The 22,484-nt window shown below is 41.5% G+C and overlaps 9 protein-coding genes across 9 annotated transcripts; 7 read left to right on the forward strand and 2 right to left on the reverse strand.

Annotated features, from left to right (window-relative positions):
• Nucleotides 1–3,652: 3,652 nt before the first annotated feature.
• On the forward strand, nucleotides 3,653–4,987 carry BCR41DRAFT_356807 (hypothetical protein). Its single transcript, XM_022024722.1, has 2 exons — nucleotides 3,653–3,762; nucleotides 3,791–4,987. The coding sequence occupies exons 1-2, from the start codon at nucleotides 3,758–3,760 to the stop codon at nucleotides 4,869–4,871; spliced, it is 1,086 nt and encodes a 361-aa protein (XP_021879810.1). The 5' UTR covers nucleotides 3,653–3,757; the 3' UTR covers nucleotides 4,872–4,987.
• Nucleotides 4,988–5,429: 442 nt separating this feature from the next.
• Nucleotides 5,430–7,121, forward strand: BCR41DRAFT_356808 (alpha subunit of the translation initiation factor eif2b). Its single transcript, XM_022024723.1, has 7 exons — nucleotides 5,430–5,618; nucleotides 5,732–5,792; nucleotides 5,905–5,994; nucleotides 6,026–6,275; nucleotides 6,399–6,502; nucleotides 6,529–6,610; nucleotides 6,731–7,121. The coding sequence occupies exons 1-7, from the start codon at nucleotides 5,562–5,564 to the stop codon at nucleotides 7,053–7,055; spliced, it is 969 nt and encodes a 322-aa protein (XP_021879811.1). The 5' UTR covers nucleotides 5,430–5,561; the 3' UTR covers nucleotides 7,056–7,121.
• Nucleotides 7,122–8,910: 1,789 nt separating this feature from the next.
• BCR41DRAFT_356812 (hypothetical protein) lies at nucleotides 8,911–9,483 on the forward strand (the record flags this gene model as incomplete). Its single annotated transcript, XM_022024724.1, has 1 exon — nucleotides 8,911–9,483. A coding segment is annotated over exon 1 (320 nt), but the record flags the coding sequence as incomplete, so codon positions are not given.
• Nucleotides 9,423–11,939, forward strand: BCR41DRAFT_108242 (hypothetical protein). Its single transcript, XM_022019362.1, has 2 exons — nucleotides 9,423–11,376; nucleotides 11,538–11,939. Exons 1-2 carry the CDS (start codon nucleotides 9,828–9,830, stop codon nucleotides 11,594–11,596), a joined length of 1,608 nt encoding a protein of 535 aa, XP_021879813.1. The 5' UTR covers nucleotides 9,423–9,827; the 3' UTR covers nucleotides 11,597–11,939.
• On the forward strand, nucleotides 11,674–12,342 carry BCR41DRAFT_397862 (hypothetical protein; the record flags this gene model as incomplete). The annotated part of the gene is made up of 2 exons (XM_022028915.1): nucleotides 11,674–12,075; nucleotides 12,193–12,342. 2 exons carry the CDS (start codon nucleotides 11,674–11,676, stop codon nucleotides 12,340–12,342), a joined length of 552 nt encoding a protein of 183 aa, XP_021879814.1.
• An 81-nt stretch (nucleotides 12,343–12,423) lies between these two features.
• BCR41DRAFT_397863 (hypothetical protein) lies at nucleotides 12,424–13,036 on the reverse strand (the record flags this gene model as incomplete). The annotated part of the gene is made up of 4 exons (XM_022028916.1): nucleotides 12,424–12,542; nucleotides 12,634–12,707; nucleotides 12,818–12,838; nucleotides 12,990–13,036. 4 exons carry the CDS (start codon nucleotides 13,034–13,036, stop codon nucleotides 12,424–12,426), a joined length of 261 nt encoding a protein of 86 aa, XP_021879815.1.
• Nucleotides 13,037–13,057: 21 nt separating this feature from the next.
• On the reverse strand, nucleotides 13,058–14,140 carry BCR41DRAFT_108317 (ankyrin repeat-containing domain protein). The gene is made up of 3 exons (XM_022019363.1): nucleotides 13,888–14,140; nucleotides 13,502–13,653; nucleotides 13,058–13,334 (listed from the first exon to the last, which is right to left on the reverse strand). Exons 1-3 carry the CDS (start codon nucleotides 14,105–14,107, stop codon nucleotides 13,149–13,151), a joined length of 558 nt encoding a protein of 185 aa, XP_021879816.1. The 5' UTR covers nucleotides 14,108–14,140; the 3' UTR covers nucleotides 13,058–13,148.
• A 1,769-nt stretch (nucleotides 14,141–15,909) lies between these two features.
• Nucleotides 15,910–17,297, forward strand: BCR41DRAFT_423433 (hypothetical protein; the record flags this gene model as incomplete). The annotated part of the gene is made up of 4 exons (XM_022030301.1): nucleotides 15,910–16,059; nucleotides 16,174–16,264; nucleotides 16,429–16,603; nucleotides 16,687–17,297. 4 exons carry the CDS (start codon nucleotides 15,910–15,912, stop codon nucleotides 17,144–17,146), a joined length of 876 nt encoding a protein of 291 aa, XP_021879817.1. The 3' UTR covers nucleotides 17,147–17,297.
• A 292-nt stretch (nucleotides 17,298–17,589) lies between these two features.
• Nucleotides 17,590–19,085, forward strand: BCR41DRAFT_356821 (hypothetical protein). The gene is made up of 7 exons (XM_022024725.1): nucleotides 17,590–17,688; nucleotides 17,727–17,807; nucleotides 17,834–18,023; nucleotides 18,044–18,307; nucleotides 18,373–18,709; nucleotides 18,792–18,914; nucleotides 18,988–19,085. Exons 1-7 carry the CDS (start codon nucleotides 17,616–17,618, stop codon nucleotides 19,057–19,059), a joined length of 1,140 nt encoding a protein of 379 aa, XP_021879818.1. The 5' UTR covers nucleotides 17,590–17,615; the 3' UTR covers nucleotides 19,060–19,085.
• Nucleotides 19,086–22,484: the final 3,399 nt, after the last annotated feature.

Here is a 22,484-nt window from a genome sequence, read left to right on the forward strand (position 1 = left end):
ATCTATGACAGAAGCACGTAAAGAGAACGGCGTTAGTTGATGGTGGATTAGAAAGCAACTGAGTGGAGGTCACGTTATTTAGGGTTCAAGGTTAAATAGGTTAGAGGAGGAACATAAACAAAAAGCACGCCATCTCGGGACATATCGCAGCGGGCACAGTTGCACTGGCTGATTGCACATATTACCAATGATAATTAGGCAAAGCTCTGTGTTAATAAAAAAAAAAAAAAAAAAAAAAAATAGGAAGACACATAAACAAGCAAAGAGAGGAATATGGAAGAACGAGAAAAGAAAATAAAGAACAAGAGGGATATCAAATTTATTGCAGAAAAGATTTTTACCTTCGATCAGAAAGAGAAAGTTTGTATAAAAAAAAAAAAAAAAAAAAAAAAAAACTACAACCACTTAATGGATGAATTTGCGAGGAAAGCTGTCTGTGGGTATATATGTGGGTATATGTGCGCGTAGTGCGAGTGTGGAAGAATAGTTGCTGGTATAAATAGTAGAAAGTTTGGTCGAAGTGGGAAGAAAGAGAAGAAAGGAAGCGGCGTGTTGGTTCGATAAGAAGAGAAAGAGAGGAACAGAAAGAAAAAAAGGACGAACATTGTTCGTAGTACTTCAGCTACTCTTTATATAACCGCTCGGGTCAGACCTATGGCAATGCTCTCGACCATTTTTACCTGTCTGCTCAAATGTGATACAAAAAAAAAAAATCTGTAGCCATGATTGAATACAAATGAATAACAGATGGTTGGGGTCTGCTCTTGATTTGTCACCTTTCTAGAGTAGATTTTATTGTTTACAGATTGAAACGCATTGGGGCCATTCTTTTTTCTTTCCAATTGAGTTGTGTAAAAAGTGTAGACACAGAAAAAACTTTTACACAACGTGTGTAAGCAACTTGGTGACATAAAAATATAAAACACCTTTCATAACCCAGTGGTCGCACCAAAATATCGGTTCATTCTTAAGCTACCGTGTCCCCACTCAACATTATCATTTATGAAAGCTAACATGAAGATTCAAATGCATCATGTATCGATATTGCAGCTTTTTTATTTTATTTATATTATTCTTTTTTTTTATTTCAATTACCTTCGCGACTAAAGCCATCAAGATATCATCAATGCTGTTCTCTATGAATGATTAAAATGGCACCTAACCTCTGTTCTTGACTGACGCTGGCAAATTGGAGCATGTATATACATTAATTTAAAAAAATTTGCCGCACTTTTTTTGTTGTTGTTCAACAGGTCAGGGAACCAATTGAGTGAGTCCAGTCGCGGTAAAGAAAAAAGGGGTTGAACAGAATAACTCAAAAAGAGATGGCGGCAGCCAATCAGATCTCAGGAATACTAGAAAACGCGTCATTTCGACCATCGTTGCTTGGTTGCAAAAAATAATGCACGTAGTCACTCTAACAGGTTTCCATCTGTGCCTGTGCTCTCGTTATGTTCCGTCAAACATTGCGACTACATTCATCTCAACACGCCCAACTGAGCTATAATGGAACAGCTCTCTATAACATGTATCAATATAAAGCCCTATTCAATCAGTTGCAGGAAATTTCATGTGGCCTCTAGATGAATTCATAATGAGTGAAGTAATAAAGAAAAAAAACAGTGATACGCCAGAGTTCTTACCCGCTACCTTCTGCATTATACATGTACTATTACTTTCCTCAAAGAAAAAACGTCAATGTGTCGAGCACGCTGTCGTGCATAATATACTCCACGAGTATTTTTTATAATTCTGTTTAGACCTAGCAAGCTTTTGTTCAAATGTATCTCACTTTACCTTCTCCACCTCTTTGTGTCCCAAACATTGAGACATGATTTATGTGCATGGTGTCTCAATGATCCGACTTGAATAAAACTCAGTATGTATACATGTATATATCAAGAGCAAACATGACCCATGATTAACAAATTGCTCTCACCAAGCGTTTTGTTTTTGTATCACGTCTGTTCTAAAAAGAATTAACCTAGATGGTAAAATCGTGCTTGTTTACTTTTGATGCATGTTCCAGAAATTGTTTTTGGTAGCTTTTGATCTTTCATAATACGCATGCTCAATCTCATCTTCTATGGATGGTACAGTCAAGAGACCAAAGTAAGGCGGAAAGAGTACCATTAAGGTTGAAAATATCGTGACCCATAATGACTGAAACAAATAGATAGCCCTATTGTGAAGCCCTTTGCTCTTTTTATTTGCCCTGTTTTGAAGAACTATAAAAATGGTGGCATTTAGTTTTGATTAGTATTTGCAACAGACATTCACTTTATTAGGGGCCTCGCTGCACCCTTACCAGTCAATGCCTCCAATATCCCTGCTACATGATAGACAAGGGATGAACGCACGTCCATAGATAACACGGCCATAGAAAACACGGCCATAGAAGTGGAGATTATCTTGTGTGGCTGTTAATAAACACGTGCTGCTTGTTATTACAATAAGGGATGACAAGAGATGTAGTGAAGTAGTGAAAGCCATCTTCATCCGCTATTGCATGACTGAGTCAGAAACATTGTCAGATGGAGGAAGTGAGAGACCCGTAGGAGTCGTGTAATTGCTGGCATGACATCCAGAGCTTATTGAGCTCTGTGGAATAAAGAACCAGAGCCACTGTATCACAATATATACAAAAGCTATCCGGATTAAAAGGTCTTGCACGAAGAAAGCAAAGCAAATCTAATGCACGCTAGTAGACTTTTTTACGTGACCGAGTATCTATGATGTGTTGCTAGGTATCATCCACTCGTCTAGATACCTTGGCCATCAAATTCCTGAGCAAACTCAGACCATTCCCTTCATAAGACCTTAGCGACATACTCGTTCTTATCCTTTTAAGGAACATGATTAAGACTCAAAACGACAACTTTTACTCTTTATCCGACGCAGTATCTATGCTCCATGTAACTCTGGTCATCTATAAGGATCCGGTTGCACTTGACTATTAAACAATCCTTACTCTGACTCAATTGAAAGCCGAGAGTATTAAACCTTTTCCTTTAACAACCCATTCCCAATCGCGTAGGCTATCTGAATTTCGGCCATTATCTACTTGACTACCATTCAAAGGTAGTTGAGAATACTTGAGGAAAAAAAAAAAAAAAAAAAAAAAAAAAAACTTTTTCCACAAACCTTTCAAAAATAGTTCGTCAAAAATAGAAATATAAACCTCGCTTAGGAATCATAGCACCCGATTGTTGTGCTTGTATACTATGGCCCTCCAGTGCAAAGTACCTTTTTCATACGCCACTTAACTATTCCAGCCCCTTAGTTATCAATCTTCTACAGCTTTTTTTATTTTTTTACTTCTCGCTACCTTTATTATTGCGAGACAAAGGGAGCTGAAGATTGCTGTGGAATTGACAGCAACCTCCGGAGAAAAAACCAATTGGCCAAAAATTAAAAAAACGATGAAAATTAAAATGCCGGTATGCAGATCCAATAGGAAAATAGTCCAGCTGGAAAAACCGGCACACTTGTGTCCTTCGGTTGCAAGTCTTCCGGTTGTCTTGGGGTGATCAGTTTCTCTATCATAATAATCGAATATATATTTTCTTCAGATCTCTTCTCTCTTTTGATCTCTTTCCCCGTAATTCTTTTTCTCTTTTTCTCTTCTCTTCTCTCTTCTCTCTCCATTTTTTTTTTTTTTTCTTCATCATTCATTTATAATCCAGCCTTGACATTTGTTCTTCGCTTCCTAATCATTCCTTCCCAGTCTTTTTCATACGCATCGCACATTCTCAACATGATGTCAACAGATCAAATCACACCATTCCAGGTGCTTTGGAAGAGTCGACCTCATTTATTACAACCAACAATTTCGCTGCGCTGGATTGAAGGCACAACCGAATGTAGACACATTGAATCTCTCTTTCTTCTTGTCGATGGACGCACGCGATGCACACTTGAAGCAACTCCTCAAAGTTTTCCCACATCTCAAAGATAAAAGCAGAGTTGTTCGCTATGCAAACATTAAAATGGATCAGCATTATCCCGAAAACTACAGACACGTCGCTGATGCTCGCAGCAGACGCGGAACGCGCCCTCATTTTGGTCAGTTGCTCCGTGTGGAGACAAGGTTCGTCAATATGGGCAATACCAGTGTCAAGTTCCAGCACCGTTTCTTGACTGTGCCTCAGTCGCAAGCCAGTCGTGACTTCAATAACAGGGATGAGGACATACTGTATACTGAGCTAAAGGAAGGTGATGAGCCCGAGAGACTGATTGCTAGCGCAGAAGGGGCTCTTGTTTTTATCAAGTGGCAGGAAGATGATAAAGGCCACCGCTTCTTCAAACCCACACAAGGTGTCTTTCATAATCTTGACCTAGCTGCTCCAAAAGTAATTCACTTTCTGAGGGAGACTGCTCCTGAAAGGCGGCCATCTGGTTCTGCACGCCCCAAGAATGCCTTTCGTGTACAGATTCATCTTCGCAAGTCGGATGAAGACGAATTAGGCCATGTCACCAATTCTCGTTACGTATCATTAATCCATGATGTTTTGACGTTTGGACTTCGCACCGGATACTACGCTAATGGAGCAGGGATTTCTCAAACGCCCAACGACCTACACGTCATTCCATCACATTCAGGAACAAATGAGTCAGACATCGCAGTACCCGCAGGATCAATGTTCTATAAACGAGGAACTATCTATGAGCTCTATGTTGGGTACGAGCGAGAATTAAAGGTCAAACCAGGAGTCTATGTTTGGAGCTGGGTGGAGCAAGATAAAATCCAGGATGAGTATGATGTGATACGGTTTGAGATTTGTTCGACCGAGGATGACGGCCAGGAGCAAGTAGTGTCTTTGTCGCGCGCCATCGTAAAAGAGGATACCACCACACGCCCATCGCTCTAATAAGACTAACTGAATAGACAGCATTTTGATGTACAACTTGTACACTTTAGATTGATTATATTTTCCATTAGGCATATTTAAATAGACATTAATAAAGTTATATATTTTAATTCAGCATGTGAAGTAAAGGGAACCGTATAAATTTGTTACTATCCAAAAGTAAGCGGTACTTTGGGTCGAAACTTTGGATGTCTTGCTTGAGATATCACGGAAAGACTATGTGGACTAATCAGTCTCATCTGTAAGAAAACTGACAACGTCTAAAAACTAAAATCACGTTGGATAACGCAGTAGAAAAAAGGACTGTGATAGTCTATCGCTGATGATACTGACGGCAGACTCGACTAGCAAGTTGAATACTTGAAAGGTTTGAAAAACTTCGCTTCTGGGAGTCGCATCCATCAACACTCTCGGTTCTACTTGTAATAACCACATCTTCAATTAAAAAACTTTTTGAGCTTTATCTGCAGAAAATAAAAATTAGGGCCAGATTGCGCCATTAAGGGTCAGGAATCCACTTGTTTATTGCTTTCTTTTTTGTGAGTAACATGAATCTGTTTGTTGACGGTTTCTTGGACCTTCATCGATTGCTCTTCAACATCGCCAACATTCGGCACAGGACAATAAGAGACAGGAGCTGTAAATACATTGGCTACAATCCTATTCAACAATAGCATTCCCTAATCAGCCATGGCGGAGAATTTCGACGTCGTTACAACATACAAGAGCTTATTGCTTAACTCACCTGTACGGAAGGTTTTATTAACTTGTCTGTTTTCCCTTCACAGAACACTTGGCAACGAATAACTTCATTTCAATACCTGCTGATATGGATTCGCGTTCCCCCATATGGTTTTTAGGAGCTTTCCATGCCAGTGGCAGCTATTCAGTCCTTAGTTGAACTCATCAAGCATTCGAAAGGCAAGCTCTCTTGGTTTTGTCTTGCATGACTTTCGTTAGCATTAATATATTTACATTATCTTCACGTTGCTTTCGGGAAAATCTTCGCCAACTCTTATTCCCTATCCAACAGCCACAACCATGTCTGAGTTCATGCTTTCAATAAAGGATGCAAGCCAGCAGCTCAAGTCATCTGTCCGCAATTCGATATCGCTTTCGGCAGGTTGCGATCTATTTTTACGATTCGTGACCAGAAAACTCACAAGATGTAGCAGACTTTGAGATCTGGAAAAAGACGCTCATTATACGTGGTCAGAGCTTTGTAGAGAAGGCTGATGCGTGTCGTTACAAGATTGCAGATTTAGGCGTGCCTTTTATTAAGGATGGAAGCGTGGTCTTGATCCATGCCCATTCGCGCGTGGTTTCCCTGTTATTGCAGAAGGCTGCAGAGAACCACAAACGATTTAAGGTGTTTGTCACAGAGTCAAGTCAGACACAAGGAGGGTAGGCTAAAAAAAAAAAAAAAAAAAAAAAAAAAAAAGGCGTGGATTGTTGTGGTGGCGCTGCTTTTTCTTATACTATGACTCATTTATTGTATGTGCGTTTGTACAACGGCTTTCCCTGTAGTATCCGATCTGCTAAAGTCCTTCGTGCTGCAGGAATCCCTACAACTATCATCTTGGATGCTGCTGTCGGATATGTGATTGACAAGGTTGACATGGTTCTTGTCGGTGCTGAGGGGTTGTGGAAAATGGAGGTTTAATCAATCAGATTGGATCATACCAAATGGCAATTGTGGCCAAAGCTGCCAATAAACCTTTTTATGCCGTTGCAGAAAGGTATTCATATGGCTGCCATGTACAATCAAAGGCATTTTACTATTTTATCTTACAGTTTCGCAAAGTACATTGTGACTCTTGAATTAATTTTATCTATTGGTTTCCCTTTCGTTTTTCTAGCTACAAGTTTGTGCGTCTATTCCCTTTGAATCAATATGATCTCCCCACTTATAACGCGGACACGCTATCATTCCAAGAATTAAATGTCGACCAAAGTTCTCTGACAAAGGAGGATGGCACCATCCCCGCGGTATCAACATCTTCCACAGGTTCAGCGCCATCACAGACAGCGTTGCATATGAAGACATCTGAAGACAGAGCTTCACAGGGCTCGAACCCGTTAGTAGATTACACACCTCCTAGCTATATCACATTGCTTTTCACGGATCTGGGCGTCCTCACACCTTCTGGCGTTTCAGATGAGCTCATCAAATTGTACTTGTAAAGAAACAGCTGTTACTGAGTAAAGATCAAGGCATTGTTAATTCATTGAACAAACAAACAAACAAATAACAGAGAACACGTAATAGTCCTGACATTCCAAATGCTGACTCAAAATTTAATGCATACTTGAGAGAGGCTGTGCGTGCATGTGTATGCTTATGACAGATCAACTTGGGTGTCTGTAAGCCCTACTTTGCTTGGCTTCGTCGTCCTCTTGCATAATTTATCAAATCGTGTAAATGGAAAAAAACAGATGGGTCATGTACATGTTCTTCTGCAAAAACATTACTTTGCGTTGGTTGAGAAAACATGAAGGGGTAGCTCTGGAGGATGACCTAGAGGAGAAGACCAAGAACAGGGATAGTCTTGAGCTACAATCGATAGGAGTCTAGATCTAATAAGTGATGGTGCCACACGTTTTTCCAGAACTTTGGTGTGTAAAGCTGATCAGAGGAGATCAGACGCGTTCTTTGTTTTCTGATGTGGCGACTAAAGGGATCTGTACGAAAAGATTTTTGACAAACGCTGTGATATGCAAGAAAAAACAAGAAAGGCATGTCATGAGAATGCCAACCAGAATTTGCTCACCATTAATGTAGATTTGCGCCTTCAGAGAGTGTGGCGGGGCGAGATGAGAATAATGGTGCATCTATCGCTTCTTTTATGTCATAGATGAGCATCTCAGAAGAAGGTAAAAACGGATACGTTTCTGCTCCGAGTACCACTACCCTTCCCCACATATGCCTTGGTAAAGAAAGGAAAGAAAGCAAGAGACAGAGATAGCTGGGCCAGAATCGTCTATTGGAAAGAAATATCACAGCTCAATTTACACATGTGTGCATATTCATATTCACATAAACGAATTTCCACAAGGGCCGTTACTAAGAGGCAAATGCTTATCAGTGAATATTGGATACACCAATTCAAAATTCAAAATATGCATGTCAAAAGCCCCACGTTCGGATGGTCTGTGTATTTTGTGTTTGTCGTCCATGTAAAAGTGCACAACATTCACAAGAAAAAAAAAAACGAGGGAAAGAACATCCATCTTTGTGAACACAAACGGCATATCAAATCTAGACAGAGAAAAGAGGCGAAGACGAATAAATGAAATGGAAAGGACTTAAGAAATTGACTATTAAAGTGGAGCATCAATGATAATGCTAATGCAGCCATCATCACCATCCATGTCATCCTACATTTTTTTTTTTTTTTTTTTTTTTTTGAGTATCGATCATAATGCCTCGCCTCTTTGTTCCTCTCATTTGTTATTGATCCAACGCCCAAAAGACGGAGTTCAGGGTTGTGCAAAAAAAAAAAAAAAAAAAAAAAGAAAACAAAACAAAACCAAAAAGGGGAGGATTTTTTGCACCGCTCACTGACTGCATACCTTACTCTGATCAAACTCCTTCTCATGATCATTGAGGGATTGAAAATGAAGATGTAAATGAGGAAAAGGAGAATGGCTATTGTAAATAGGTGGCAATAATGAAGACGATGCTCAGTAGTGAAAGTAATAGAAGTAATAGCTTATAATTAATAATTAGTTAGTAGTTAGTAGTTAGTAGTTAGTGGTTCGTAATTAATAATTAGTAATTAGGTATTAACAATAAAAATATACACATTCTTGTTGGCGATTTGATTTGCATGGTGTATATCGCAACCATTGAATGTCCACAAAAACGTGTAGTGAGGGAAGCACACCATGCGACCAACCTCATTGACAAACCATGCAAACCATGCAACCATGTCGAATCATGCAACGCCTTTTTTTTTTTGTCTTTTTTTCTTTTCTTTGTCAGAGTAAGAGAGAAGCCATTGGTTTTTCTTTTTGTTTCTCAGTCTCAACTGTTGTTTGAAAAGTCATTCCTAACCATTGCTCTGTTGTTTCCTGATCTTAATTTTTACCAAAATATAAAAGATTTTTTTTTTAAGGAGCAACTGCTGACCTGTTTCGACTAGTGGCTACTTGCACCCTAACACTACCCAACCTAAACCCAAGAAGAGCACAAAGCACCTTGTGCCTGTGCATGCACCTACTACTTACCCCTTCCCCCCATTCAAACTATACCCATCCAGTATACACCATTGGATTTGGATTCGACACCATTCAATACCTTCTGGTTTACATACAATCTACCAAAGTATCTCTCTCCATCCTGTCTTTTCTCTGCTCTTTTCTTCTGCTTTCTTTCTTTCTTTCTTTTTTTCTTTCTTTCTCTTCCTCTCTCCTTCCCCTTTGCTTTTTACTCCCCTCACTTCCATCCCTCCTTCCTTATCCCAAGCATTTACTAACACCATCCTTGTACTTTTCTTGCTCCTTCCTTGCCCACTTCCTGGGCGTATTTAATCATTCTCTCTCCCCTTCACTTCCTTCCCCTTTTCCTTTTTATCCCTACATCTCCTTGTTCCTGCCTTTTTTTTTATTTTTTTCTTTATTTTTTTTCTTATTTTTTTCCCTTCTCAGCTCACTTCCGTCAGTGCAGGGTGATTTGCATAGATTACTTTATTTTTTTTCTTGTTCTTGCTCACTTGCAGTTTGTGAGGTCAGTTTTGTCAGCCAGCTCTTGTTAACTGAGCACGCACCGGAAACGAGAGCAGTACAGCACAATAAAAAAAAAACAGATATAAAAAAAAGAGAGACAAGAGGTGTCCTATCAACTTCTCTAACAGTACGATTCAAGGACGCGACGAAAAAAAATAAAAAAAAGAAAAAAGAAAAAAAGAAAAAAGAAAAAGAGTATATTCATCCGGCGAAAGAGCAAAAGAAAAGATGAATTCCGCCTCTTCCTATGCGTTTCTTCCGTATCCGTCAACCTCGCAGGTGACCTCGCCAGGATTACAGCACCAGAATCAACCTCAACAGTCGCAACAACCACAACAACCACAGCAGAAACAGCAACAGCAACAGCAACAGCATCCACTTGGTCCAGTGACCACTCAACAACAACAGCAACAGCAGCAGCAACCTCAACAACCTCAGCAGTCGCAACAATCGCAACAACAACAGCAGCAGCAACAACAGCAGCAAGACTTGACACAGGATCTTTCTGCCCCTCCGACCCCGCTGTCATTGCATCCCTCATTGCAAACTTCTTCTGCAGGTGTCTCCGTTTCTGGGTCCCTGGCAGCATCGCCAGTCAGTGTTAGTAACAACACACTCAGCAACGCTTCAGGTCCCACGCTTGCAAGCCATGGACATCCAACCATCAACACTGCTATACTCACAAGCTATGGCAATATGTTGCCATCACCGCAATCCTCTCAAGTCCCTTCTACCCCTACCACTGCTACATTGCTCCCTTCAACTCCACCACCACACACTGCGGATCTAGATTCAATTCTAGCAACCTATGCGAATCAGCCCGAGTTGCTTAAGCTTATTATTGCCTCTAAAACAGAGGAAGACCGGCGCTGGGCTGAGGAGGCTCGATTCAAGATGATGGATCTGATCATGAGAGGCGAGAATCGAAATCTCATCACAGGCTATGAAGGATTGCTTGGTCAAGTTGTTCCAGGCCCAACTGCAGGGACACCCACATCAACCATCCCTACTGGTAACATGGGGACCAGCCCTACAACAAGTACTGTAGCTACAAGCACTATAACCACGAGCACTGCTACCATCCCTACTACTACAACTACAACTTCTAGCGCCTTAGGCCTGGCAGTTTCTGGAAAACGTTTTATGGATAATGCGTTTGATTCGCATTCTGGAGCAGCAAACTCAGGAAATGGGAGTGGAGGGAGCAATGGCTTCGCTCAAGGAGCAGATCTGGCTCTTGCCCGTAAGAGATCTGTTACTTTTGCCAGAGATGTACACCATGGTCATCTGCGCTCACAATCCATGTCCTCGGTACCATCACTCTCCAGCACAGGATCGACTATAACCGCTTCCGCTGATCAGTTTGGTACGCTATCAATGATGGGCTTGACCGGACCCAACACAGCTCTTCAGCAACAGCAACAGCATCACCCTCACCAAATACCATCGCACCCCTCACTGAATCAGTTGGCACCATTCACATTGCAGCAACCATTCCAGCAACAGCATTTTCAGCAGCACCAGAGTCAGCAATCGAACCAGATGCAGCAGGTAGCCCACCAGCAGCTGCCACCACACTTTGGCCAATACCCACAACCTTTTCCATATCATACTATGTCTCAGTTTCAACCTCAAAACGTTATTCGTAGAACAAGTTCGCTCTCACACCTCTCACACTTTGCTCAGAATCCACACGCAACAGTGACCGAACCTCGCCTAGCCGCAAGTCGACCAAGGAATGACAGTGCTTCTTCGTTCAGAACACTAGATGACAGTGGTATGTGAAGATGTTTTATTGATATTGACTTTACAAGTAGTGAGCAATTGCCCATATTCATATATATACTGGCCGCCTACTGACTGTTCTTTTTTTTTTTTTTTTTTCCCTCCTATTGATTACCAACAATCATACAAAAAAAAAAAAAAAAAAAAAAAAAGATGACGAATCGGATGATGGTTATAACGACCATCCAGTTTTGGGTGGTATGGATGGATAGTCGACCAGGGTCATCTTTAGTATGCACAACATGATGGGTGGCAATGGGAGACGTCACTCACCTTGGACTTTTCGGACATGGCTACTGTCTCTGGAAATGGGCCATATACATCTCAGCCACCGCAACAAGGCAGTCAGCATAACCAGCCAGGCACTTCTTCATCGATCCTTTCATCCCTTCATGGGACAGGCTCCGTAGTTTCTATGGGTATTTCCGGGCTAGGGCATGGTACCACTGTACGAAATGTGCCAACTAGCGCAGCAGGATTAAGTGGCTCAACTACGTCAGCCGCGGTATCAGCAGCAGATCAAAAGAGAAAACGTAAACGTCGAGAAATGCAGCCTGTTAACAAGATTGTCGAGTCACCTGATCCTCATATAGATCAATATCTGTGGAAGAACAATGGAAACACACTCAGAAGAAAGACTGGGTGTAAAAGTATTTATTACAAATGTTCTAACAGCGCTGGAGGATGCACGGTAAGAAGTTTGAAATAATGGATTTTTTCACGGTATCCCTATCGCTACATCGGTCGCTTGGGGTTTATCCTAACCTTGCCATTTCATTTTGCTATTTAACATTTACAATGCCCTTAGGTCAACAAAACTGTAAAGAAAAAGAAAGCGGCGGGTACATTACAAAGTAAGAGGCGAACATCTGGAGGACTGCATCAAATTCAAACGTGCTCAGATGGCGGCCCAGGCGGCTCAGAATGCATACAGCCTCCAACGCGAGCAGTAGACTAAAGAAATTTTTTTTTTTTCAAATATTATTATTATATGTTTATTTATTGTTAATTTTTGATGACCGATGATGATCAGTTCTATTCATTTTCCTGCCTCAGACTCTGCCGCAGCTTCTTCAGACGCCTTGTAGATCTCCTTATAGTTGACTTTGTATCCCTTCTTTGCTGCATTTGCTTCATCCATTGCGACTCTTTCCTCCCCTATAAAAAAAAGAAAAAAAAATCAATGACTGTATAATTTCTTTTACAAATTCGCCACATGTCTCATTCTTTCTTGTAAGAACTTCCTTACAGGATATTTCTGTGGTTTGGTTGGGATAGTACTTGAAGGCACGCTTGTTCCCGACGGCGAAGGTAAATGTCGTTCTTCGTTAAGGCATAGAAACTGAAGCCAGCTTTTTTTATGCATTAGTGGTTAAATACTGTATAAACATGTGCTGGAGATGTACATAAAGATTAAGGATGAACCCTTTTACTTACTGACTGTTAAACCAGCCCTAATTACCAATATATTCAATAAAAAAAAAAATATAATAATAATAAAAAAAGGTGCAAAGTTATATGGCAGGCTCAGTGAAGAACAGGCATCTCGAAAATTTCAAATCAAGGCTAAATCAAGTTTTAAAATGACATTTCATCATTCTTTACCAGGTAAGCATAATATGTGAAGGTTTATTCAAGTTAAGTTTAAACATGGTTTATATGATGTTCATGTAAGAATGAATGAATCAAGAAAAAGAATGCATGGTGTGTGTATGGAAGGAGCGGAAGAAAGGTTGAAAATGACTGCTTTTCTTATGTCGTTCTCTATGCCTTTGATGTTGATCCTTGGTCCTCGCCGTCATCGTCCGATTCCTCCTCGTTATCGTCATTATCGTCCTCTTCTTGAAGTTCCTCGTCGGGCTCTGTGTTGATCAACATCCAGGCCACAACCTTCTCACGTTCTTGGATCTCTGCCTCCACCATAGCGGTGTGTCCAGCTGCATTCTTTAGCTATTAAACAAAAAAAAAAAAGAGAAATATCAGGGAATAGAAAGTAAAGAGTAAGTTAAAAAAAAAAAAAAAAAAAAAAAAAGCAAATGAATGTGCATTAATATATGTGTGGACGGCGATCCATAGGATATCTGCAAAGCTATATTAGAAATCGGTAACACCAATACCTTGTAGTCAGCCTTTCCTTTGCTGACTAAAGCCTCGACAACCTTGACATGACCATTAGTGGCAGCCCAGTGTAAAGCAGTGTTTCCTTGTTCATTCTGAATATTGATAGCCTCCGGCGATATAATAGATATGAGATACTCGACTATATCTACTCATTACATGAAATCGAATACTACTGTAAGCCCTCTTTGTTCACAAATGAAGAATAATGGGTCCCTCCTCCGTTTCCTTGATGTCCGCAATTTCAAGTCACGTCCTTTTTTGGTATTTATTTGACATGGTCACTGATCATAACCTCTTTTATGGTGGTTGTTTTCTCCTCGAGTCTTCAAGCAGGAAGATAAAATTCATCCTGCTATTATATTTCCAGTGCTTCCTCGCTTACCAATATGTCCATTAGCAGCTGCCATGTGGAGGGGGGTCTTTCCATATTCGCTTTGTTGAGACAAAACGGTCTTGGCCTTCTCTGGTCCTAATGACTTGACCATGCCCTGAATCTCTTCCAGTTCGCCGTAACGAGCGCATTCAATCAGTTCCTCTAAACTCTCGGCATCTTCGACTGACAGCTTTGACATGGGTTGTATTAGCTGTTGCTCTGTTGTCATGATTTGTGGCAATGGCTTTAATGAAAATAAATGGCTACTGAAAAAGAAAAAAAAAAAAAAAAAAAGCTTTTCTACATTTAAGACAACAATTCCACGTGATAGTTATTTGCCACCAATCAACTATCCCTTAAACCGTCAACCTGGCAAATTTGCCATTATAAATGGGCTTAAAATCCAGCAATTCATGGGCATTGCCTTGAAAATTTATTTCGATGTCGAAATAAATGACCGAAAACTAAACTGTCATGGAGCTATCCTGGCTTCTTTATCTGTGCCAATAAAAAACTCTTGAAGGCTTTCGCATGACACTAGCATCCTCTTGGGGGCCATTGTGTTGTTTATTTATTGACTGGTGTAATAGAAGTGATAATATTTGCCATAGTATCGACTTGAAAGGAGGGCAATCTGAGTTGATTCATTCTACCGCACCATAGAGCTTGCTCGGCAAGACTTGATTGTCACATCATTTGCTTCTTCGTCTTCTGTGTTCCCTGGGTTGGTAAACACTGCTAATAGAGTTTGTTGGGCTTGTTGAAACCAGAGGGAACCACAGCAACATATCAACCCAAGATGATACAAATATCTCTGTTGGAGTGAGTGCTGAACTGTGTGGTTCAGATGTAGTGGACATAAACGGCGAAAGGATGCATCGAAAGGATGTGAGCGGTTTATGAGAGCAAGGAAGAAGGGGTTGGTATACCTGTTAAAGTCCTTGGCAAGAGAGCATGAGTAGTAGTTGTGATCAAAAGTTGATTTCGGTGAGTCCGCATAACAATGGTATAGTTTCTAGACCCTATCTTCCACGTACAGCATTGCATTATTGGTGTTTTCAGACCTGGCACTAATCATGCGAGGTATTTCTTTTTCTGAGGATTCCTTGTGTTAAACGGCCAGACAGAAAGCTTAAAAGACATACAGACACAACGGTGAAAAAAATGTATGTGAGCAAACAGTTGCTGTGTTTATTTGTTGTCTGCACATGCCTTCTTTCATCGCGGGCTTTTTTTTTTCCTTTTTTGTTCGTCAATCACTGTGTGCACGAATAAGCAGCTGAAGCATCTCCTTGGTTTCTGTACATGTGTAGACACATTTTACATCGCGGCGTCTTATTTATTTTCTGCAATTCCAAAACACAAAACACAAGCTTTTTCCATTGGTGCCTCCAGAAGAAATAAACAAACTTTATTTTGGTGGCCACTCCACAATCATGCCATGGTTATAACAATCCCTAGGAAAGGATGAAACGCGTCGGTATTAATCTCGCTTCTGTAATTCTAAATGCATATATTTTGGCGATTGGTATCAACTATCAAGTTCGCACATACACACACCAAACGACCGCCAAAAACCACCACTCTCGCTTCTGCTCTCCATCCATCCACAAGGCGCTGCGCAATATCACCATTAACAAGGCACCGTCCAGTAAGAAAGGGTGCTTAGCTAGCTTTTACTCCAAGCAATAAGCACATCACCTATCTCCGCCATTGATGCCGGAACCTGAGAGCCAACGAATATCTCTGCTTTAACGCAATAGTACTGGGGCTGTTGGAGCAAAGAACGACATCTGAACCCATTCTCTGATAAAAAAGACTTTTTTTTTCTTTAGTTTGTTACCTTTGACAAGGATATAATCATCAAGTCATATCTGTCAATGCATTTATTACCCCTGTTCAAAATTATAAATCTTCTTTTACTCATTAAATTCCTCACAAAGCACAAAGCAAGGGCCAGTGCAAACAAAAGAAACTGAAAAAAAAAAAAAAAAAAAAAAAAAAAATTGTATGGACGCTTTGGAGAACAATATGAGCACCTTCGAGAGAAATTCTCGGAGTGGGGTATGGACTCGTCCTCAAGTCATGAGGCGCATCCAGAAGGGTCTTCGAGAAGTCCACACCCTGAGCGTCCAGGACAAGGATCAGCTGGCAACAGGCCTTAGTTCTGTCTTCGATGTTGTCTGTGTGCATATGAAGCGGACCCATGCATAGGGTGCCATGATGAGGAGAATGATAGGATCGTGATATCCCAAGACTCTGATTTTTTTGCGTACGAACGAGTCTGCTTCCTAGTGCGACCCCTTCCGCACCGTAGACGGAAGTTTGGGTTTACGACGTAGACAACGTTATCCAAGCACTAAGACTGCCATCACACGCGCATCTGGTGTTATTCTGTGCCATCGCAGGCAATGACTACTCAAGGAACCTCGAGACGTTAGGCCCGATTATAATCTTCGATTAATTCGAAAGGTTGCGTGGAACGAGAACTACTAATAAAATGCTTCGGGCTACCTAAGGGAAGCTAGAAGGTGTTGGGAAGGAACGTAGCCTCTGAGGAAGGCCGTTTCAGTGTAGCTCTCCGCATTTTTACTTCCGGCCATCAAACGTCGGCCCAAGCGTTACCATCGAACAATGAGTTCGATAACTTCAAGCAGCGTCTACTCAATGGAAAGGATCTTCGCCATAGAATGGCTCAGCAAAGGCGAGCGCAGCGCCGCAGAACGTAAGAAAGCTCAAGCTATAGTTTTTGGCCTTGAAACCAACGTCCCCAATACTAATCGTTAGTCCCTTTCTTGAATAATGTAGAGGCGTACCATCATTCTATATAGCGGAAGGGTCACATAGGAACCAGTTCCGGCCCATCTTTTCTGACAAGGCGAGCATATTGAATGGGCGCACAGTTGATATCAGTAACTGCCGTCAGCACGATAGGCCGGGCCTTAAGCATCCACCACGTCGGAGAAAGGCAAAAAAGAAGCAACAGAAAAAACAAAAGCGGAAGCACAAAGGCAAGAAGCCCCACAGGGCTAAAAAAGAAGGTGCACCAATTAGGAACTTGAAGGATGCTACGAAGGTTGATCACAGCTACAGCAGTAAGCACCCTATCAAGGCCTTAACAATTGGGTCCCTTAAGGCCTCCATGGCAAGGAAAGGCGGACTGGACGCAGATGAAAGGGATAGTATTGCAAGCCAGATCCGAGGGGCAGTTGTTGTCCTCAACCGACTACGCCGCTATGCATACTGGGCGGATTGCCTTGGACATTGAGAGGATCATGCGGTTACCAGGGGCAGCAAAGTCGAGGAAAAAGGCACTGGACGAGGTCTTGGATAGCAATGATTATTCCTTCCGTCTCGCCACCCTTCTTTTGAGTGGTCAAGGTGGCCCCAATTCAGCTTACGCGAGGGCAAAAAAACAAGGAAAGGCGGTAGAAACGCCCACATCACCTCGCTTATGAACATTTCAAGGCCACCACTGAACTTTCCCCAATAAAGGAATAGACATCACATTGGGGGACGTCCAAGGCTTTGATCCCAAAAAGATCACATTTCCAAGAGCGTCAGACTTACTAATGGGCCAAGTACAGACATCATTAAGGCAGCACTACAGGAACGCAATGGTATAGCTTGTGTAGGGTATTTTCATGCATATTCTGCAATCAAATGCTCTTTATTCACACCTTTTTTTTTTTTTTTTTTTTTTTTCTTAGTTTGATGTCGAGAAAACAAACGAAGATATGAGCGACATTGAGTTTTTTTTGCGGGAGAACAAAAAAGTGAAAAAATACTCAGACTTTCCTACGCCCCCTGGTCACCCGGGTATGTGTATCTGTCTGAACACGCCCTAGTTGACATCCTCTGGGCGAACGAAGATACCAAGCAGCTGCTGGAGCGTATTCTGCCTCTCAATAATCTTCCAAGACTGCAATGTATGAGTGTGTACAGGGAACAAAAGGGGTTTTGATACAGGCTCTCTTTTGTGACATTGGAGGTGATCGCATGGTTCGTGGATATCAAGACAAAGTATCCCTGCAGTCACAGGACAAAGATCTAACTCGGTTCAAACTCAAAGGAACGATTTCTACCAACGGTCTAGTTCTGAATCTACTTGCCTATGACACAACCCAGACGAAGAGACAGCAGCAGTCTGACGTAGATGAAGAAGCCCCAGCCAAGAACTGGAGCTTTCTCAGGGATTTCTCAACACGACGTGTTCAAAGGCGGCCGGTGAAGACCTAACAGATGAAGACTACGCAAACATAAACTGGAAGAGGAGCTCCAAGCTGCTTGAAAACGTTGAGCTCACATTCAACAAACCAGGGCGATGCCCATCCGCAAACACCACAACTATCGTCGGATGTGATCCTGGTATTGTTAACGCCCTTACGTTTTCCTCGCTGGACCTCACAACCCTAACTTGCGGCAAACGGTAAAGGTGAGAAGCAGGTTCTTGTACCTCCCTGTCCTCCGCTTCAATCACCTGTTGAACAAAAGGAAGCGTGAAAAAGGAATGATTGAGGTTGAGAGCGCCATCCCTGTGTTTGGAAGGGATACGTATAATGAGTACTTTCAATGGATGAACGAGGAGTCTCAGACACAGACAGGATCAACGAATTTGGATGTGCTTCAAGAGTTCTACGAGTCCAGATGGCACCTGAAAAAAAAATGGGACCTACGAAAGGCTCAACGAGCTACGTTCGACTACGCGGTACAGCGAGTGTTGAAGATGCTTGGGGATAAAGGAGTACTTGTCGTCGGCCTAGGGTCCTTTGAAAGTAGTAAAGGAGTTCCCAGCAAGCACACTGCTATAACGAGACATCTTGTCACACAGGTATGGCTTTTTTTAAAAAAGTAAAGAAAGCTGGAAAGCCATAAACCCTTGCTAATAAACGACTGCCATTTGAAACGCTTAGGTCAAAGCACGAGGACACTTCGCTGTAGGAGCGCACGAATTTTACACCAGCGCCCGCTGTCCCCGACCCCTCTGCGATAGCTTTTTAGAGACGGTGTACCCTCGCTCTAAATATTGCGGACATGTAAGGTATTCTTCGACCGTGACGCAGTAGGGGCGGAAAACATCGCAAGAATCGGTCTTGCTCAAATTGAGAGACAAGAGAGCCTGCAAAGTACAAGCCCACGGAAGAGTCGCCTGCTCCGGCTGCAAAGCGCGCACGACGCTAGACACAAGTATTTGGGTGCCGGCACACCCACAAAAAATTTGTAAGTTCTGTTTATTTTCGTCTCCTGTATCCATCCTCTCTAATCTTTTGCCCCTGAATTTCTGGACTAACTTTAAAAACCGTACAGATCAAACAGATAATGCCATCTGGATTCTACACAAGAAACAATACGCTCATAAACTAAAGTAGTGATAGGCCAATGCCTCGAGGGCCGTCTTGCCAAAGCCAGACTGATATTCACGGCGGAAGAACACAGTTGAGCTTCTGATCCGCCCGTTAGTTTGTTGCTGGTATCCATGTCTAGTATTTTGGGTGAGGAACTCCAGGATAGAACTATTCAATTATTTATTTTGTATCCTCAACCCTGAGCGAGTTCAAAATCTGAATATTGGAAAAGATAATCGCTCAAACCAGGAGTGACAATTTCAGAGAGTGATCGAACCCATACAGAAGTCAAGCCAGTGGAGCGGGAACGATGTCAAGTACGCGTGGGATGAAATCCTGACAGAGTTGGTGAGGTTTGGAAATGTACGGGTCACGCAACGACTTGAGTATAGGACAGTATATTATGCACTTGGCCAGCACATCCGTCTACAAAAATTCTCGGCAGTAGGTGTTAGCTGCGTGCCAGAATGTTGCATAAAGCTCTTTTTTTTTTTTTTTTAGTGGACATTCCTGCTGTGAGCAGTAATAACAAACTGAGGGTAACATTGACCAGCTAGATTTAAAAGGCAAGGAAGGGAGTGGCTGTTGGATAGAGAGCAGAGATGGTACAAAGAATGAAATCGGCAATATTGATGGGAAATCATAGGAGTTAGACCTCTACAGAGGCTACTGATGCACATTGGATGGGTCTCCAGCTTTTATATCTCTTCTCACCAAGCTGTATTTCATAAGCTTATACCCTTCCTCGAAAGCAACTAGACAATAAGGATTAGATGGATATCCCTGACCGCTCACTCTTTTTTCTGAAGGAATGTCAGGACCGAGCACACCAAAATTTTATTTAAATTTAGATTATATCTGAATGGGAGCGTGGGATATTAGCTACACATGATGTTCCAGTATTTTAAAAACAAAAACTTTCTCTGAACTGTTCTTTATTCTTTTTCTCTCTCTTCTCTTGTGCAATTTATCTACGTTCACACTCTCAGAGCCTCGATTAATTCTTGTTGCCTTCTGTTTTCCTTTTTCTTGCACCAATTCGTTCCCCAACCCCCACTCCCAGTGAATAAAAAAAAAGGAAAAAAAATGATATTCATCAAATGAAGGCCAATCCTCTCAAGCACAGCAAGTCAATTCAGGTCTGGCGGTAACAACATAACATCTACATCTCCAAACAGCAGCTATCATTCAATAACAAAAGGAGAAGAGAACACAGAAGAAAAACAGAAGTAGGAGTACCGCCATCCTCGACACCCGAACCCATTGATAATGTTTCAGAATCCTTTGCAACTCTCTCGGTCAATCCAGCGTCTGAATTATCAGATATGAACACAATCGATAAAAGTAATACAAATGAGGTGTGAGCACACAAAGAATGCCTCTCAGTCCGTGAAGATAGAGGAAGATACTAAGCCCTGAGGAAGCTTGCTGAGGGCCAAGGGTCTCAAGAGCACACATCGCCAGGTTTTTTACGTTATATTAATTGCCCCGTCGACTCCGTATCCAAACGAAGTCAAAAACATTCGATCTTGATCGATACTGCCCGCATGCTAACGCAGATTCCTCAAGTGGGTATGTTTTTTTTTTTTTTTTTTTTTTTTTTTTGCATTTTAACTTTGATACATTTTTTGCTCAATAAATGTAACCATGTGTTTCTTCTAGGGAGTTTTACGTGCAGACATGACACTTCGATGTGGTGTGCACTACTGGGGTTTCGATCTAGTCAAGAACGGACAGTGTATCGCGCACCCTGACGAAACTCTAAATGCCTGTCCTGTCTCTGACTTGGAGTGGTAGGCATTTTTATATATTTATTAATAAACGACTATATTTTACAAAAGGTCCTGCTAGAAGGGCCAACTATGCTACAACATAACTCTAATACCGACGTGGGCGTGAATAGCGATCGCGGATATCCCTTGGAGGATATTCGTCATGCCTCAGGCCTCCACCGCTTCCGTTATTACTATACGCTCGACCATGAAGTGATCATGATTGCGCTCTTGCCGTTTAATGGAAACAGAGGATGAGTGTGCAAGGTTGGTTGCTCTGGATTAAACTGTTGGCTATATGCACCGACAGATCCATGGCTTTTTTGTGGGTTACATAGTCTGGATTCAATAGTTTGTGAACTTTTGTTTGCTCTGCTTGTTCTCTTTCCAAACGCTCCTTCCTCAGTTTCTCGATCGTGCTCAGCTCTTTCTCTTTGTGGACCTAATGGTTAAGAGAAGAATACAATCTAATGAATGAGAGGACCAAGAGATAGCCTCGATAAGGATATAACAAAACGATGGGTATTTACTGGCTGCAATGGCTCGTCTCCTTTCTGTAAACGCTTCGTTTCTGACTTATGCGGTGACGATGATGACTTGTACTTCTTCAGACGTTGCTCGTCTCGCTTTCCCAGCATTGATTTCATTGCACTCATAGGATCTCTCGAACTTTGCTGAAATTATGGTCTCGATCTCTTTAAAAAAAAATAACATCGTAAAATACATCCATATTAGTGTTATGAATCAGTTTTATGGTAATGATCAGGCACCATATCAGAGAAATAAACTTTCGATCTTTACTTTTTGCTGATGTCCCCTTGAGAATACGTAGGAAGCAACCATGGTTCTTTTCCTATTTATGTATTTATATGGCAAATTGGTATCTTAAAAGCGGCATCTTTATCTACGCATTTTTTTTTAAAAAAAAAAAAAAAAAAAAAAAAATCCTTTGACATTATCAAGAAACATGCCCGACTTTCGTTCAAACTTATTTAGTTTTGCTTTTTTCTCTGCTTCATACTCTTCATTTCCTTTGTTATTATAGCCCGCCTCCTAAATGAATTATGGATAAAATCAAAGAGGTGCTTAATAGCAAAAAAAGAAAAGAAAAGAAAAGAAAACTATGTTTTATACATAATTACTGTGTAATACACTTACTCGCCCTTCTAAATCGGCCCAGAAGTTGACATGTTGAGCTCTTGAATCCTTAGATATGGACTTCGAGTCTCTTTTTCTAGCAAGTTAGGTTGCCCTTCGTCAAGGATTTCAGTGTCATTGCTAGAGAGCACCCGGCGCTTCGCTCGATCCCTTAGCACCTTTAGCTTATATTCTCTATCCTTATGGTGATTTTTGATCGCGAAGGGTTAGATCATACAGCTCCGGGCTTGAAATAGCTCCATTCACGAAAATAGCTAATGGGCAGTGGAAGTAAGTCTTACTGCAGCTAATGTCTCTTCGGCCTTCCTCTTGTTCTTCGCTTCTGCTTCTG

This window comes from Lobosporangium transversale (genome assembly GCF_002105155.1).
Source record: "Lobosporangium transversale strain NRRL 3116 chromosome Unknown BCR41scaffold_27, whole genome shotgun sequence".
In the NCBI taxonomy this organism is placed as follows: Eukaryota; Fungi; Mortierellomycota; class Mortierellomycetes; order Mortierellales; family Mortierellaceae; genus Lobosporangium; species Lobosporangium transversale.